The 13,138-nt window shown below is 60.0% G+C and overlaps 1 protein-coding gene across 2 annotated transcripts in view; it reads left to right on the top strand.

Annotated features, from left to right (window-relative positions):
* The first annotated feature begins 2,635 nt into the window (after nt 1-2,635).
* Vstm2b (V-set and transmembrane domain containing 2B) overlaps nt 2,636-13,138 on the top strand; it is a 35,515-nt gene continuing 25,012 nt past the window's right edge. Inside the window, exons 1-5 of one of the 2 annotated variants that reach the window (XM_045154747.1) lie at nt 2,636-2,768; nt 3,353-3,525; nt 4,408-4,437; nt 5,727-6,270; nt 12,021-12,879. In XM_045154747.1, coding sequence (XP_045010682.1) covers nt 2,687-2,768; nt 3,353-3,525; nt 4,408-4,437; nt 5,727-6,270; nt 12,021-12,085 — 894 coding nt within the window. In that variant the 5' untranslated portion in view covers nt 2,636-2,686 and the 3' untranslated portion in view covers nt 12,086-12,879. Of the gene's footprint in view, nt 2,769-3,352; nt 3,526-4,407; nt 4,438-5,726; nt 6,271-12,020; nt 12,880-13,138 lie in introns of those variants that run through there. The other variant, XM_045154746.1, reaches the window with a different exon arrangement.

Here is a 13,138-nt window from a genome sequence, read left to right as displayed (position 1 = left end):
CCTTTGGCCTTGTGAAGGCGGCTGGTGTTCGTGCTGAGTGAAGTGGAGCCACTATAGGCTTTTGAGTAGAAGAGTTGGCCTGTTCCTGTTTGGGAAGGAGATGCCATGCTGAGAACTGATGCATGAAGTGTGCAGCCAGGGTCTGCTGCGTGGAAAGCACGTGACAGCTCGGAGCTATTACTGTTATTCAAAATAACACCAACGTGTGTCATGGGCCAGAAACGCCTTACCCTGCAGGGTGACCAACGTTCACCTCCACCGAGCTGCAGGAACCCCCCCCCAACACACACCCCTAACCCCAGCCAGCCTTGTTCACTGCCTGGGTCTGCTGAGAGAGCAGAAGCTCGCTGCCTCTCAAAAGCACACCGCTGAAAAGTGGGCTAGCTCCTGCCTTCCGATTACTGCTTGGAACCAGGGCGCAAATGGAAACTGCTTCCCTAGACTCCAGCTCCAGGCCTGGATCTGAACAGCACGATGCAAGTCTGCCCCCTCCCTTCAGAAGCCCAGGACAGCAAGGGGCTTCTAAGGAAGATGGGATTAACCCGAAGAATGAAACGTAGAAGGAACTAGCAAAGCCACTCTTGGGACCCTTGCAGGGAACTCCAGGGACAGCAGCACCTACATGCTGCCCTGTTTCTGGCAGGAGACGGATAAGCATCAGCGACCGAGGTGATAGAAACGGACCCAGGACCGAGGGAGGCAGTGCCCAGGGACCCGCTGGGGAGGGCAGAGCTTGGAGGGTTCCCGGTCTCTTCTTCTGTGGGGCTCTGCTTGCTGTCAACCCTGTCTGGCAGAGGCTCCAGGAGGCTGGCGAACGGGGAAAGCAGACGCTGGCTGCCCCACCCCAACTTCAACCCGAGCTAGAAAATGAGAGGCCAGGACGACCCCCCAATCCCCCGGGAGGCCTCTCACGGGCTGGGGAAATCCCATGAGAAAGGAACGTGAAGAATCCCAAGGGGGGACCTCTGCAGCCTCGTCCTTTGCTCGAGTGTCTGGTCTAAACCACTCGCCTGCTCACAGGGCACTTCCCAGGGCAGGCTGCCCTCCCCCCCGGCGAGGGCCAAGGGGGTGGCAAGCTGTGGGAGAAGGCTGGGGTAGGCTGGTGGGGCGCGGAGGGTGGCAGGACAGGGGTGGGGGATGGGCTCTGGAACGCTCCTGGGGACTCCACCTCGGACTCCTCGCTGCCTCGGGACCGAGCGTGCCAATGGCCCCCCGAAGCGGGTGCTGGGACTCGGGGACCGGCCATCACGGGGCAGGAAGTCCGCCCCCCGCCGCAGAAACCTCCTGGGCCCTGAGTCGTGCCCGGCGCTCCCCACCCCACCCCACCGCACCGCGCCGCACCCCACCCGCGCCGCCGCTGCCGTCACTCACGGCCGCTGCCTGCCGGCTCGCTGGTGCGCTCCGCGCCGCGGGCACCTGCTCGCCGCCGGGGCCGGCTGGGCGCTCACTTCTCGCCCGCACACTGCAGACTCGGCGTCGCCGCCGCCGTCCGTCGTCACCCGGCCTCGTCCCCCCTCCGGCTGGACACGGCGCTGCTCCACCCTTCTCCCCCCTCCCCTCCCCGGCCCCCTGGAGCCCACCCACTCGCCATGGCTCGGGCCTGGGCCAAAGAGCGGTGCGGCTCGTGGTCCAAACCTGGGTAAGGAGTTGAGGCCTGGGGCAAGGGGAGGGGCGGTTGCTGCAGCAGAGCTGGGGACGGGGTGGGGTGTGAGGCGAGGGTGGGGGGGGCGCACGGGGAGCAGCTGTGTCCAGGATTGGAACCGGGAGGGGGTGGGGGAGTGGAGAGTTTGGGTGGGAGGACTCCCCGGCAAAGCGCGGGGCGGGGGCGGGGCGCAGCCCGAGAGACGGTGGTCCAGCGGAGAGACCCCCCCCCCCTCGACTCTCCCAGCCCAGGGAGGGGGCGCGCTCGGGGCGGGCTGCGAGGGGAAGGGAGGGGATTGTGGGGGGAGGGCGGGGGTGATCGCCGAGAAGGCGGCTCGGAGCCCAGCCACTGACCGCCCCCTCCCTCCCTTCCTCCCCTCCCCTCCCCCGCTCTCCCCGCCTCTCTCGGGCTGCGGGGCCGCCGCGCCGGACCGGTTCTCCTCGCGCTGCGCCGGGTCCCGACGCCAGGTCTGCGCGCCGCGGCTGAGCGCCCACTCGCCCGCCCGCCCGCCCGGTGGCGGGAGCCGCGGAGAAAACCGGCGGGGGCGGCGGCGGGAGAGCTCGGGGAGAACCGGAGGAGGTGGCAGCCGGGAAGCCGCCGACCTGAAGGAGAACTGGAGGCGGCAGAAGCTCGCGCCCGCTCCAAGGTGCCACATACTCTCCTTCGGCCAGGGATGGGTCCTGGCACAGCCCGGCCGCTGCCCAGCCCACCGGGCAAAGACTGAACTGCGGATCCCTATAAGCGTCCTGTGGACTACCGGCCGGACAGAAGGAAGCGCCGACAGACTGGTCGCCTGTAGCCAGCCGGCGGGACCTCGCCTGCGCGCGCCCCCAGCCCCCACCCCGCCGGAGGAACCGTGCCACCGGGCTAGCGGGCGAAGGAGCGGGGCTGATTGGTGGCCGCGGGCGGCCAGGGGAGGGGAGCCGTGCGGGGCAATGGCAGGCTCCGAGGCGTCCTAGCCCGAGCCGGGAGCACGGGAGCCGAACCCACGCCGCCGCCGCCGCCGCCTCTCCGCGCCGGGCCCCGCCGCCCCCCCTGCGGGAGATGGAACAGCGGAACCAGCTCGGCGCCCCCGGATACCTGCCTCCCCTGCTGCTGCACGCCCTGCTGCTCTTCGTCGCCGACGGTGAGCGCGGGAACTTCGTGGTCGTGGTGGGCTCGGGGGATCCTTGGCCGGGCTGCCCCTCCCCCGGGAGTCATTCTGCCCAGTCGCCAAGGCGGAGGAGGAGGAGGAAGAGGAGAAGTGACAGGTTTCCACGGTCTCCAGCAATCCGGGTGCGCAGCCCGGGCCCGGAAGGGTAGTGGATGGAAAGCAAAGCAGGGTGGTCGCTGCGACAGCGGGCATCCGCGAGGGCATCTTTCAGGGTGCGACTGGTCTTCGGCTACGCAGAGAAGGCCTGCGGGGAGGGAGGGGAGCGAGAGTAGGCGCACTCCAGCCGGGCTCTGGTGCTGCGGGGCCCGATTGCCCTGCGCCCAGCGGGATCCGGAGGGGAGCGGCCTGCAGCTGGAGGTGGCAGCTCCCCGCTGCTGCTCCCTGAACTTTGCTAGTGCCTCCGGCCGAGGTCGCAGTAGCTGTTGGGGGGAGGGGGGTTGGGGAGCCCAAGGCCAGCCAGAGAGCTGGGCACAGACAGCTTCAGACTAGAGGTGCCCCAAGCCCCCGCCCTACAGCTGGTCACGCCTGCCTCTCCCCCCTCTTTCTCCCGCCCCCAGCTACATTTACCGAAGTCCCCAAAGATGTAACAGTGCGGGAAGGAGACGACATCGAAATGCCCTGCGCGTTCCGGGCCAGCGGAGCCACCTCGTACTCACTAGAGATTCAGTGGTGGTACCTTAGGGAGCTGCCACACGAGCTGGCGCTCAGCGTGCCAGGCGCCCGGAGCAAGGTAACCCCGCCCGCAGGCCATGTGGCACCGCGCTCACCCTACTGGAACATGGGGAGGGGGGAAGGGGTGCCGCCCTGTCCCGCAGTCATCTCCCACCCTCTCTGTCTCTATAGCATTGTCCAAGTCAGCGTCCACAAATTCTTGTCTGTTCTTGACACCTCGGCTTCCCCACTCTGAAGCCTGCCCACCAACTCCCTCCACCTCACCTCCTCACAAAAAGCCACACTCCTCGTCCAGTTCTTTCTTACTAGCTGCGGGCAGCTAGCCTCTGGTGGGTGCCACGTAGTGACAAAAAAATCACTTGGTCCCAACCAAACTCGCCTCTGCCACTCTCAGATTCCCCCAGCTCCTCCTAGCTGCATTCCGCAAGACTTCACAGAAAGTAATATGGAAAAGACAAGCCTCCGCAAAATGAGAAGGTGCCACACTGGTGTGACTGCTACATAACCCGCCCTGGAGCGCAAACACACACGCGCGCGCGCGCAGAGACCCTAGGGTCCCACCCAAAGTTCCCCCTCTTGGCTTCCTGGGCCACTTGTCCAGACATACCAGCCAAATTAAGTGGAGGACTTGGAGGAATTGAGTAACCTCCACCAGGCCATTCAGCAACCCCCCCCATACACACACACACACACACACACACACACACACACACACACTCCCTCCAGCGGGCAGATGTGTGCCGGGGCAGCCAGTCCTTGACCCCCGCACTTCCTGCTGGTGCACTGCCGAGTCCTGAAGTCATGGGTGCCACACCCCAAGTGGTTTCAGCTCCCAACCCACCAAAGATGGATCTGTGTCGTCCCCCCATCTCCCCCCGCCCCCCCCCCCGAGCTAAATGCCACCAACCTAATGTCTCTCCTCTCTCGCTTTGCATTTTAGGTAACAAATAAGGATGCAACCAAAATCAGCGTAAGTGTGCAGCGCAGCGTGGGCCGCGGGAGACCCCTTCTGGCCGCTTCGCGCCTCGCAGCTCCTTCCCTCTAGAAAGCTCACCTGGCCGCTGGGTGCACGGCTGAGCTCCCCTGCGGTGCTAGGCGTGTCTGGGCGCCATCCGTCGCCTTTAAAGGGGTTGGGGGTTGACTTTCTTTAAAATCAAGGGTCGCAAGCCTCAGACCCCCACCTGCAGTTGGAGCTCACCTGTATAAAGCTTTCCACTCTCCTGAGTACAGCGCCCAGGCGCAGGCGCATCTGCTCTGGCGGTTCTCCCGCGGTCTTTTCTCCGACGCGGTGAAGACGGCGGCCCGCCCTCAGTGCGCGGTGCGCGGGCTTCCCGTCCGGGTCTGCCCCGCCCCGCGGAAGCGCCTAACTCCCCCAGGGCGCCCTGGGCTCGGCTCTCCTCAAGGAGTGCAGTGGAGTAGGATGGAGAGGGGAGGGACAGCGTTGCATGGGGCCCGGGTTGTGGGGTTCACAAAGCTTGAGGGTGTAAGCAGCTGGGATTGAAGACCAGGGGAGCCTCTGGTGGGTTGTGCGCAGAGGTTAGGACTACCAAGGCTCTTGGTGAGAAAGATGCACGCTGTCTCTCTCTCTCTCCCAGGCAGTTTGGAAAGAGCGCTTTGTCATGGATTTCTGGCAACCTTAAGAAAGAAAGGGATCTTGGGTTGGGGGGGGGGGAGCGTTGCTCAGGCTGCTGCCTCTTAGAGAGGGCCAGTCCCCCCCACCCCCGTGAGTGGCTGGCCAGACGTGTGTATTTGTGGATGCTGTGTGCAAGGCAGCTTTTCCTGGTACATGACCCAGGCACTGTGTGTGACCAGCATGACTGCAGGTCAATTTGGGGACCTGAAGTCATGGCCCAGAGCTGTCTATAGGAGGGCCAGTCTGCAAAAAGTAAAATAAAATAAAATAAAAGGTCGTAGATAGATAGCGACCCGGAGGCCCAGTGTGAGCTTTCTTGAAGGTTGAGAGGAGTGAGGTCAGAATGGGTTCTGCCATTTCTAAAAGGAAGGCTACCAGAAACCCCTGAGCAAGCTTGGGCATGTGGAGCCTAGCTTTGGGTTCGAGACAACCAGGAACTGGGGTATCAACCATGCACATAGCAATTTGCAAGCAGAGTTGAGCGCTCCAGGGCGCATGGGGGGGGGCGCATATGGGAGCCTCTGGGGAGGGAGTGCTGGCAAGCGGGCAGGTGGCCGGGGTGGAGAGCCCGGTAGCCTCCGCCGCCCGGCGAGACCGGCCAGGTCCCTAACCACGCTGTCTTGCAGACCGTTCGCGTGCAGGGCAACGACATCTCGCACCGGCTCCGGCTGTCGGCCGTGCGCGCGCAGGACGAGGGCGTGTACGAGTGCCGCGTGTCGGACTTCAGCGACGACGACACGCAGGAGCACCGGGCCCAGGCGCTGCTGCGCGTGCTGTCGCGCTTCCCGCCGCCCCACATGCAGGCGGCCGAGGCCGTGTCCCACATCCAGAGCAGCGGGCCCCGGCGGCCGGGAGGCGGCGGCGTCCCCGGCGCGGTCAGCGCCTCCAGCAGCAGCGGCAGCGGCAGTGGCAGCGCGGCGGGGGACCGCACCACCTCCGAGCCCGGGCGGGGCGACCGCAGCGCACTCCCCGAGAGCCCTCCCGCGGTCCCCGGGCCCGGAGACCCCGAGGCCGCCGCCTCCTCCTCCTCCTCCTCCTCCTCCTTCTCTTCGTCCTCCTCCTCCTCCGCGGCACACTCCGCCGCCACCACCGTCGCGGCAGCGGCTGCGGCTTCGTCTGCATCGCCACCGCCGGGCCGGGCGGTCCTCCTGCGGCAGAGGCACGGCTCCGGTAAGGATGGGCTTGCGGGCGGGACGCGCGGGATGGGGCGGAGCGGGGGGGGGGGGTCGCGCGCGGGATGACCGGCGATCAGCGTTGGCTGCTCGGGTTGCACGCCGGTGGTGGTGCACGGCGCAGTTGCCCGGGGTGCTTTCTGGGTGCTCTCTGCCGTCTTTGCTGTTGACTTCGTGGAGCGTTCTAATTAAAATGCGTTTTATGACTGAAGTAGGAGTGGGGGTCGAGGGGGGTCGGCGGGGGACTGTCCCATTCTGAGCAGCACTGGAGCTGGGGTGACGTACGCGACCTCCGATGGGCTTTGTGAACTGACATCCAAGAGCTGCTCAGGGGATCCCCAAACTTGGAGATGAGACCCACTTGGGAGAGGGAAGTGGGGGGAGTGGTCTCTGTCGGTTGGCTGTGGCGAACAGAAGGGCCCAGAGGTGTCTAGTCTCTGCTCCGTGGCTAAGTGCAGGACGCTCCTAGGTCTTAACTCTGCACCCTGTAATCAAGGCTCCAGCCCCCCCTTGGGCCCTGAGGGGAGAGTGATAAGGAAGGAGCCACGTGCCACTGTTAAGAAGGCACCTAGAGGCTGGGGCCTACTGTCCTAGGGAAGCAAGTCTGGGGAGGCAAGAAGCTGGGAGGAAGGAAGGATGTGGGACTACAGAAAGCCAAGAAAAATATAAGTATAAAAATAAAAAAACTGCAGGCCATCAGGGCATGTAACCCAGTGAAGGCAGCGCGGCAGGTGTTGCCCACTCTGACTCAGAAAGGGAGCGGCTACAAGGCTTACTCCTACTTTGCAAGTCACTCTGGGCCTGAACACGCCTCCCTCCCAGTCTCCTGTGATGCAGTCTCTGGGAGAGCATTTCTACTGCTGGAGAGGCTGGAACCCCGTAACCAGGGGGATGGGTCTTGCTGCCATACTCCCAGCCAGCTGCTCTCAAAGGGGTCTCCCCATCCCAGTGAAAGCTGCTCTGTGCCTCCCCCGCCATGTGTCCCCCCCTTTGGGAGCCTGTTCTTGTCTCCCCCCCCCCAGCCATGTCTCCCCCATGGGAGCCTGCTCTGTGTCTCCCCCTTTCCCCGTGTCTTCCCTCCGTGACAGCTGCTCTGCGTCTCCCCCGTGGGTGGGAGCTCTGTGTCTTTACGTCCCCTGGGGACCCTTACTCTGTATGGTCCCTCATGGGAGCTGTGTTCTGTGCCCCTGTGAGAGCCTGCGCTGCGTCTCCCCATCCCCAAGAGATCCTGCTCTGTCTCCTAGTCTGCGGCTCTGAAGGCCTTCCTCCCGCCGAGCTCCCCACAGAAACTAGGCTGCCTTCTGGCAGGCCATGAGGAAAGTTAGGTCAGCCCCCTACTTAACTTGGAACTTTCCACCCTCTGTATTAATTTAAGATAACCCTAGGTACTGTGACAAACTCAAATGTCAGTAGCTTGACACATTTCAAATGTATTGTCTTGTTCACATCACATCCTGCCCTGGAGTGTGTGGGGGGGGGGGGAGGGGGCTGTTCCATGGAGTCACACAGGCAGACAGAAGGTTCTAGCTTGAGCACGTGGCTCCCAAAGTCTCACTGGAGACCAACCTGTGACAGCAGATGAGGAGAGAGAGAGAGATGACAATGCCCTTCCTGACCCAGTTCCCAGAGAGAATGGGGCCTCAGGCTGGGAGGCATGCATGGCGCTCAGTGAGTGCGTGTCTCTTCTGGGCGCCTGGAATGTCTGCATACACATCATTTCTGAGGAATTGAAGAAATAGTCATGCAAAACTGCTCTGTGGTACTTCATTCTCTCTGGGGGAAAAAAAAAAATCAAAGATAGCAAAGGCTTTCTCAGGCCCTGGCCTAGAGCTGGCAAGCACCATCCTACCTGTATCTACTGGCCTCCCAGCGGCTCAACATAGATGAAGGGTCTTTGGGAAATGTGGTGCTCGGTTTGGCAACTGTTTTCCAAACTCCACTCTCTGCGCTGGCGGGGAGCTTTCCGTCTCTGTGTGCACACAGTAGGTGTGTTTGGAAAGGTGTGTATTGACTTGTGCTGTGATATGTGTAATTGCTGCTGACTGGAGAAAAGACCCTACGAGAGCCATCCTCTTGGACCCTGGGGCGTAGACATGTCCGGCTGGATGGAGCGGACCTCTGGAGCGCTCCCCTGAGCAGCAGAGGATCTGCAGGCCAGAAGCCCAGAGGCTTACTGTCTCTGTGACGTAAGCGAGTGGTGAAATATTTTTCTGAGCCACACATGGAACGGACAGACTTCTCGCTGCTGGTCCAGATACTTGAGATAAACAACTTAAAGGAGAAGAAGGGGTCTTTTGCTGATTTGCGGTTTCAGAGGTTCCAGCCCACGGGATGGTCAGCTGCTCTGGTCTCTCTGGACTGCGGTAAGAGCGCATCATGGCAGAGAGCATGTGGTGGAGAAGGCCACTCGCCTCGTGGTGGACGGAACACCAGGAGCAAGCAAAGGGGGGAACCCTCTCTCAGCGACCTTTTCCCTAAAGTTTCCACCACCTCCCACCATGAGACCCCTGACTGGGGAGCAAGCCTCATGAATGAGGAACACCTCATGTTCAAACCTTACCAGGATGGGCCTGCCCGCAGGGAGCTTGCTCCGGGAACTGCTGGCCCCGTGCACCCCTCGTCATTAGCGCCTCTGGCTGAGAGGAAGGGAGGGGAGAAAATGAACCGGTTGGCATGTGGAGCGCAAACTGTGGAAGGCCTTGAGAGATACGGAACCAACAGGGTTGGTTGAAGGCTTTGGCCGAGAAAATGCCATGTGTTAGAGACGCACAAATTACAAACTTGGTCATGCCACACAGAATGGTCGAGGCCGGGCTTGTGAGCTCATTCCTCTTCTGACCAGACCCTGGCTGACCCAACTGCTGGGCCTGACCAGTCAGACCTCCAGGCTCTGTGTTTGGCCACAGGGATTTAACAAGAGAGTGAGGCTGCTCCAGGGCATTCATCCCCACAGCAGAAGACCCACCCCTGGAAGGCGGGATGGATAATGCCCTTTTTCTGAGAAGAAATGGGGTCCTCAGCTCAGAATTCTAACAGCATAGTGCCCAGGGCCAGAGACCTGCCAGCCACAGAGCCGTCCATTAATGCCATGGAGGTCAGAGCGGGAGCCAGTCTGGAGACCCCTGCTTTTTTCTTCCTGTGAGGGAAGATAGTGTTCACTGCCATCCAGAAAGCAAAACCAACTGGGTTCTCCGTGGGGCAGACAGGGCAGAGCTCCCAAAGTTTCCATGACCCAGTAGCCCTTGCCAGTTTCTAAGCAGGCCAGAAATCAGGTGTGCATGCACGTGCACACACATGCACACATACACACATCTCAGAATGAGCCCGGTTTCCCCCAGGGCCCTGATCTTGAAGGGAAGCTCTTAGGAAAGTCACTTTGCTGTGGGCAGCTGGGTGCCCCACTCTGAACTGGAAAAGAGGGCTTTGTGACCTCTTGTCCACAAACACACCTAACCATCTTGACCTCAAGGAGGGAATGCACCTAGTCTCGTGTCCTGTCTTCCCCTTGGTCCTCAGGGCCACAGAGACTGTGAGTGGGGGTGAATCCTACAGACTATTTGGATGGTGGGTGTTAATACCTTTTCTGTAGGATGGCCCTGAGCTTTCTGCCAGTGCAAGGCCTTGAGAGGCTGCAGCCCAGAGCCTCCAGCAGCGAGAGCTGGTGGTGAGAGAGACCACAGAGGGTGACCTGGGCCAGGCCCCCCAGCTCCCAGAGTTCTTAGCACACGGGTGAGGAGGGAGCCAGAGAGGGTCGTTGCTCTTGGGTAATAGGTAGGCATGTTTGCAGCGTTCCCAGGGCACTGATGGAGCAGACGGCACAGTCACCAGGAGGAGGTGGCACACAGTATTTATACAGGTGCAGTAAGGGTCTGGAGAGATGGCTTAGTGGTTAAGGTGCATGCCTGTGAAGCCTGTGAAGGACCCAGGTTCAATTCTCCAGGTCCCACGTAAGCCAGATGTACATTGTGGCACATGCATCTGGAGTTTATTTGCAGTGGCTACAGGCCCTGGCATGTCCATTCTCCCTCTCCCCCTCTCCCTCCCCCCCACCTCTGTCTCTAATAAATAAATAAATAAAAATAAAATCTAAGAAATAAAAAATAAAGGTGCAGTAATGTTAGGTCAGCCTAACATGGCTGCAGGTGCCCAGGGCCAGCGGCAGCTGTAGCCATTAGCACTCCTAGGCTACAGAAGCGAGGGAGAGAAGAGGCTTAGCATTAGATGTCAGAGAGAGCAGTTGGAATGACAAGGTACATGATAGGTGCTGTGACCTCGGCGGAGGGACACGGCCCACCTTCCATGACCTAACAAGGAGGTCCTGCCTGGCCTCCATTATCTTGTCGTGGCTTCCTGTTGTTCCAACCCTCCTTAGAGACAAGGGTACCTGGAGGAAGTAGTCTACAAAGGTTATCCCAGGCCTCAGCGCATGGTTGACAGGGATCGGGGCTGGAGTCCACGCTGGCCCATTCACACCAGTGACCTCTGGGGCCACGTCAGGCATCTCTCCACATAGTCCCATGAAGCACTTGCCCCCAGGAGGACTTCAGGAGAAGGCCTGTGTTTCCTTAAGTGAGTTACTGTGGTAAGACCAGGAGGGAGTGGATATCGCAGTTCCTTTCTTGTTGCTGGTCAAAAGACCCAACCAGAAGCAGCCTAAGGAAGGAAAGGGGTTTTTTGGGGGGGGGTAGAGTGGGGCAGTTTCATCATAACAGGCAAAGCACAAGCAGGTGCAGCCAGCCAGGGTCCGCACCTCCAGGGGAATACGGAAGGAGCAGCGGGTGAGGCAGGCAGGGCCGGGCTGGAGGACCCCAAGACGTGACCCCACCTCCTGAAGTCGCCACCGGCTGGAGATCAAGTATGAGGTCCAATCACAAAACTATGAGGCTTAGGGGGACATGACACTTTCAAACGACCCTCCTTTAGCTATTTCTCCGCTAGGAAAGAAACCCCTTACTTGCACCCATGGGTGCCCAGCATGGACAAATTTTCACTAAAAAAGTTCACTCATTCATCTCATGTCTCATTTTTTTTAAAAGAGACATTTTCAACCATTTTTTCATTAATACTTGTGTTACCAGTTGCTGTTGAGAAAGAAGACAGCCCAGAGAGAATGAGCAGAGTGCATTCCAGATGCTCTCTGTGAGGAAATGAGCTGCCCAACCCCAAAAGAATACAGTTGGCAACAGAATGACTCTGGTGTTAGCAAGAGGTTTCCCCTCTGTAGGGACCTTGGAATCAGACCGTGGAGTGTGAACCTCTAATTAGCCTCAGGGCTCCGGCTCTGAGGAGAGGTGTCATGGCCCCCCACAGAGGGTGACTGGATGTGGCAAACTGCTGCCTGGTGCCCACATGGAAACCTGCTTCCATTATTTCAATTAATAGTGAGACAGCACAATGACAGCCAAGGCTCTGAGTGTAACCGTGCTCGGCACTGGAGAGGCTGTTACCGCTGGGAGCCATCCAGGGGGAGCAGCCTTGGGTGTCTCCATGGCAACGGTAAACCGTGACCAAAGCGGGCTACGGGCAAGGTGAAAACACTCACTATACCTCAATCCGTGTCCTGGGTGGATGGCAAGGCGGGCACAACGATGCCAGGGTGACCCTGGAGAGCCACAGTGCTGTAGATTCCCCAGTCATGCCTGCTAGGCCAGCAACCCGGGGACCCGTGAAGACCCTGTAAACCATTGCCCTAAATAAACAGTCTGCTCTTCCCCCGAGCTCTGATGTGACATGAAGGTTCTTGTGCAGGAGGAAATAAACCTGGCAGAAGGTGTCCTGGAGAAGAGGTGGAGTGTCCCCAAGGAGAAAAATGAAAGAATTTCAGGAAGAGTGTCAGACGCTCACAGCTGACAAGGGGTAACTGCACCATTGCAGACAATATCAGCAACAGAAGACCCTCTCCCGCCCAGCCAGGCACTGGCATGCTGCCCAACAAGGCCCAAGCTTGCCATGAGTGGGAATCGAAGATGGCAGCCATCAGCTCATACTGCGGCTATCAGGGGAGGCTTCCTGGAGGTGGCAAGCATGTGATTCCAGGCTGCAGAGAATCCCCTGAGGCTGATGTGCCCTCCAAGCTGTCCAGAATGGCTCTGGATGCCTTCCTCAGTTCCCTGCCCTACTCCGAGAGGACTGAGGTGGTCACATGAAATGGAATGGCCTTGGTCCTTCACACCTACCATGGAGTGGCCACTTGGCACACAGCTCAGCCTCTCTGTCGGTATTAGAGAGCTCCAAGGAAAACCAGCTGCTCTTGGGTTGGAATAGTGATGTGGAGTAATTACATGCGTAAAAAACATAATGCCGTTTTTATGGCACGCGCATTGCTGGCCCGCCGTGCCCGCCTCTCTCTGCCTGTGGTTCTCCTGAACTCAGCCTGCTTCACATCACTCCCTGAGGACCAAGCCCCCTCCCCTGCTTGCAGCTGGGGGCCAGGCTCCTTCCTCCGGCCGGAGCGTCAGCCCCCGAGAGAAGAGTGAGCGCCAGCCTTTCTAAATGTCACCAGGAGCCAAAGCCACTAAGGAGCGTCTCATTACATACATTAAATACGCCAGGCACACGTTTTCAAAGCTCTGAATATTAAGGATTCCCCAAGCATCCGCAGGGGTGAACGAGGTCAAGTGTTTCTGTAATATGATATTGATTAGTTCTGCTCCGTGTGGACAGTGGCAAGGGCTTGCCTGTGGTCCAAACCCCTGAGCTTTAAGGAAGACGTCAGCATGGTTTTAAGGTAGTTTTGTAGCACGGTGAGGGTGGGGGAAGGGAGTGCTGTCTTTTTTTTTATTCCCCCATGCTTGGCCGACGCTTACCAGGCATTCCTTGGAAACTCACACTTCGCCTTGTATAAAGGTTCCAGCGAAGTTGAAGAT

The sequence above is a fragment of the Jaculus jaculus genome, chromosome 7, assembly GCF_020740685.1.
Source record: "Jaculus jaculus isolate mJacJac1 chromosome 7, mJacJac1.mat.Y.cur, whole genome shotgun sequence".
Taxonomy (NCBI): Eukaryota; Metazoa; Chordata; class Mammalia; order Rodentia; family Dipodidae; genus Jaculus; species Jaculus jaculus.
This window is presented reverse-complemented; position numbering and strand designations above follow the sequence as displayed.